General features: G+C 31.1%; 1 protein-coding gene across 1 annotated transcript; it reads right to left on the bottom strand.

Annotated features, from left to right (window-relative positions):
- Positions 1 to 632: 632 nt before the first annotated feature.
- Positions 633 to 2,030, bottom strand: GO595_001730 (RNA polymerase II transcription factor B subunit 2; the record flags this gene model as incomplete). Its single annotated transcript, XM_067914561.1, has 1 exon — positions 633 to 2,030. One exon carries the CDS (start codon positions 2,028 to 2,030, stop codon positions 633 to 635), a length of 1,398 nt encoding a protein of 465 aa, XP_067777979.1.
- Between the last annotated feature and the right edge of the window lie 390 nt (positions 2,031 to 2,420).

Below are 2,420 nucleotides of genomic sequence, written 5' to 3'. Positions count from 1 at the left end.
ACTGTAGTTATATCACCAGTTCTTCCGCAATTGCATCAAAATAATTTCCCTAAAATTAGAAATCGAAACAACAGATAAAGAAATTTTTCATTAATAAATTAGAAATAGAAAGAATTGTATTTGAAAGAAAGTAAAATATTTTTAAATAATGAAAATATCCTCTAAATTTTTAATTAACTTGAAACATGTGCTAAACCACATACAGTATGTGAGTTTAATTAATAAATTACAATATATTTTCAAATTGCAAAAGTTAGGAACAGAGACGATTAAAAAATTTCACAATTTCCCACTTTTTGATCATTGTTTAATTATGTGAAAATCATAATGATAATATATTTTGATAAATTGACATTTATAATTTTCTTTATTTATATATTTTTTTTTTTATCATTTACATATATTCCTAAGAAATTTAATGTCTCTTTATTATAAAAAAAAATATGAAAAACATGAATTGTTTATAAATATTTTAAACAAAAAAGTCACACACTTTACATTAGTTGCGGAAATCGTCGAAAAATGAGGCACACCAAGTGCAGAAGCTTCAATGCGCATTACAACACGAAGTCAAAAGCTGTATAAGACATCACACGAAACAGAGCATTTCTACAAATAATATTTATTGTTCCTTATTCATGTAAGGCCTTTAACCTTCTTTCGAATTCTTCTTCTATTTCTTCCAATGTCACCAAAATGTGATTATCGCCAATTGTGAAATGAGCCACGAATCCCATCATATCCTTTGAGATCGCTTCAGGCTCTCGCACGTACTCCTCCATCATGTATGTCCTCATCACGCATCTTGGCGTTGTCACAATTCTTTCTCTCTGTGCCTGCCAAATGTGAAGTTGATGCTCAACATTTGAAGGAATTGATCCACTACTGGAATCGATTTTGATCAAGTTTCCTTTCAAGAAGTTAAGTATATCTTCCATAGACGTTCCTTCAGCAAGAGCATTTTTAAATGAATCAGGAGATATATATGCCGAAGTAAATCCTGGCATTTCATATGTTATTATAGTAAACTTCCTCAAGAGTGCAATGTTAAGTCTTGAGGTTGTATATGCTGTTACTTTGAAGTTTGTATCAATTAAGAGCCATCCATCTGTCGATACATATTGGTCTTTACCAAAGAACTGTAGCGCAATCTTGGTAGGATAGTAATAGCCATTATCTACCATAAGAAGACCAAGATTAGAAAAAGGTTCATACAACTGCTTCTGAGCTTCATTCAATTCCGAAATGGGGTACCCCCGCGTAAACTGAAGTGAACCGATTTTCAGAACAAAACGAACGGTTGAAATAAGGGTTGATGTGGAGTCGGTCAGAAAACGCTGGAGATAGGACCTCATTATCCGCCAAATTTGAGACCTACGATCAGCTAGAAGAAATTGATGCCCTTCTTTGGTAAGTTGATTATCTGTACGATTTATGAGACCTGTATCTTTAAGAAGTTTTTTGATGCCTTTGTCAATATTAGGAACAAGGTTAAGCATCCAGTAGAGAATTTTTTCGAATTGATTTGTGGCATATTTTTCGAGAATTTCTGGATCCATATATGGAACTTCATTAGATGGAATGAACTTTTTCTCTGGCTTAACTGGAAAAAGCCCTGGTGAACTTGAGAATAATGGTTTTCGATCTGTTATGGTTGGTTGACTTGATGAACTGGATTTGACTGATCCATAAAGAAGAACATCGCGAATCTCAGGACGAATTGCTATCTGATATTCACCAGAATGATCTTGCGTTATAGATATAAAATAACAATCTCGAAGTTGTTGAAATGCATATTGATGTTGTTGCTCTGTTCCTGGAACTGCCCACTCTCTCACATCAAGAAATAGAATAGGTTGGTTTAACATTAATAATCTCATTAAAAAATGTTGAGTTAATGGATCAAATAATTTAACAAATGTTCGGCATGTATCAGGATCAGAAAGAATTTCTAAAACAAGATTTTCGGGCATCTTCCTTGCGATAAATTCTAAAAGATTCGAATCTTCATTTTCATCGAGATTGGTCATTCTTTGATGATTTGCACCGATATGAATTTCAATGTTTTTGGGGTGCCTCAAATGTTTTTCTGAAATCGAATTCACATTTTAACCAATCATATTTATTTTCATTTTTATTAGTAAATGTTTTAATTGATCATGTGTTGCCATATTAAATATATAAAATCTTACCAAAAACAAAATATGTTTGATATCACTCAAATAATTTATATTTTCGATCAACTAATATGTAATTCAACATTTGAATATCTTTTCTTTTATATGACATCCAAGTGATTTTAACTCAAGTATACTTTTGACTTATATGTAACAAGTTAATTTCATTTCATGAATTGTAAAAAAATTGAAAATATATTAATATGACTAATTGTCAATAAAATAATCACAGAAATACTTTTT

This window comes from Histomonas meleagridis (assembly GCF_020186115.1).
Source record: "Histomonas meleagridis strain 2922-C6/04-10x chromosome Unknown contig_15, whole genome shotgun sequence".
NCBI classification, from domain to species: Eukaryota; Parabasalia; order Tritrichomonadida; family Dientamoebidae; genus Histomonas; species Histomonas meleagridis.
This window is presented reverse-complemented; position numbering and strand designations above follow the sequence as displayed.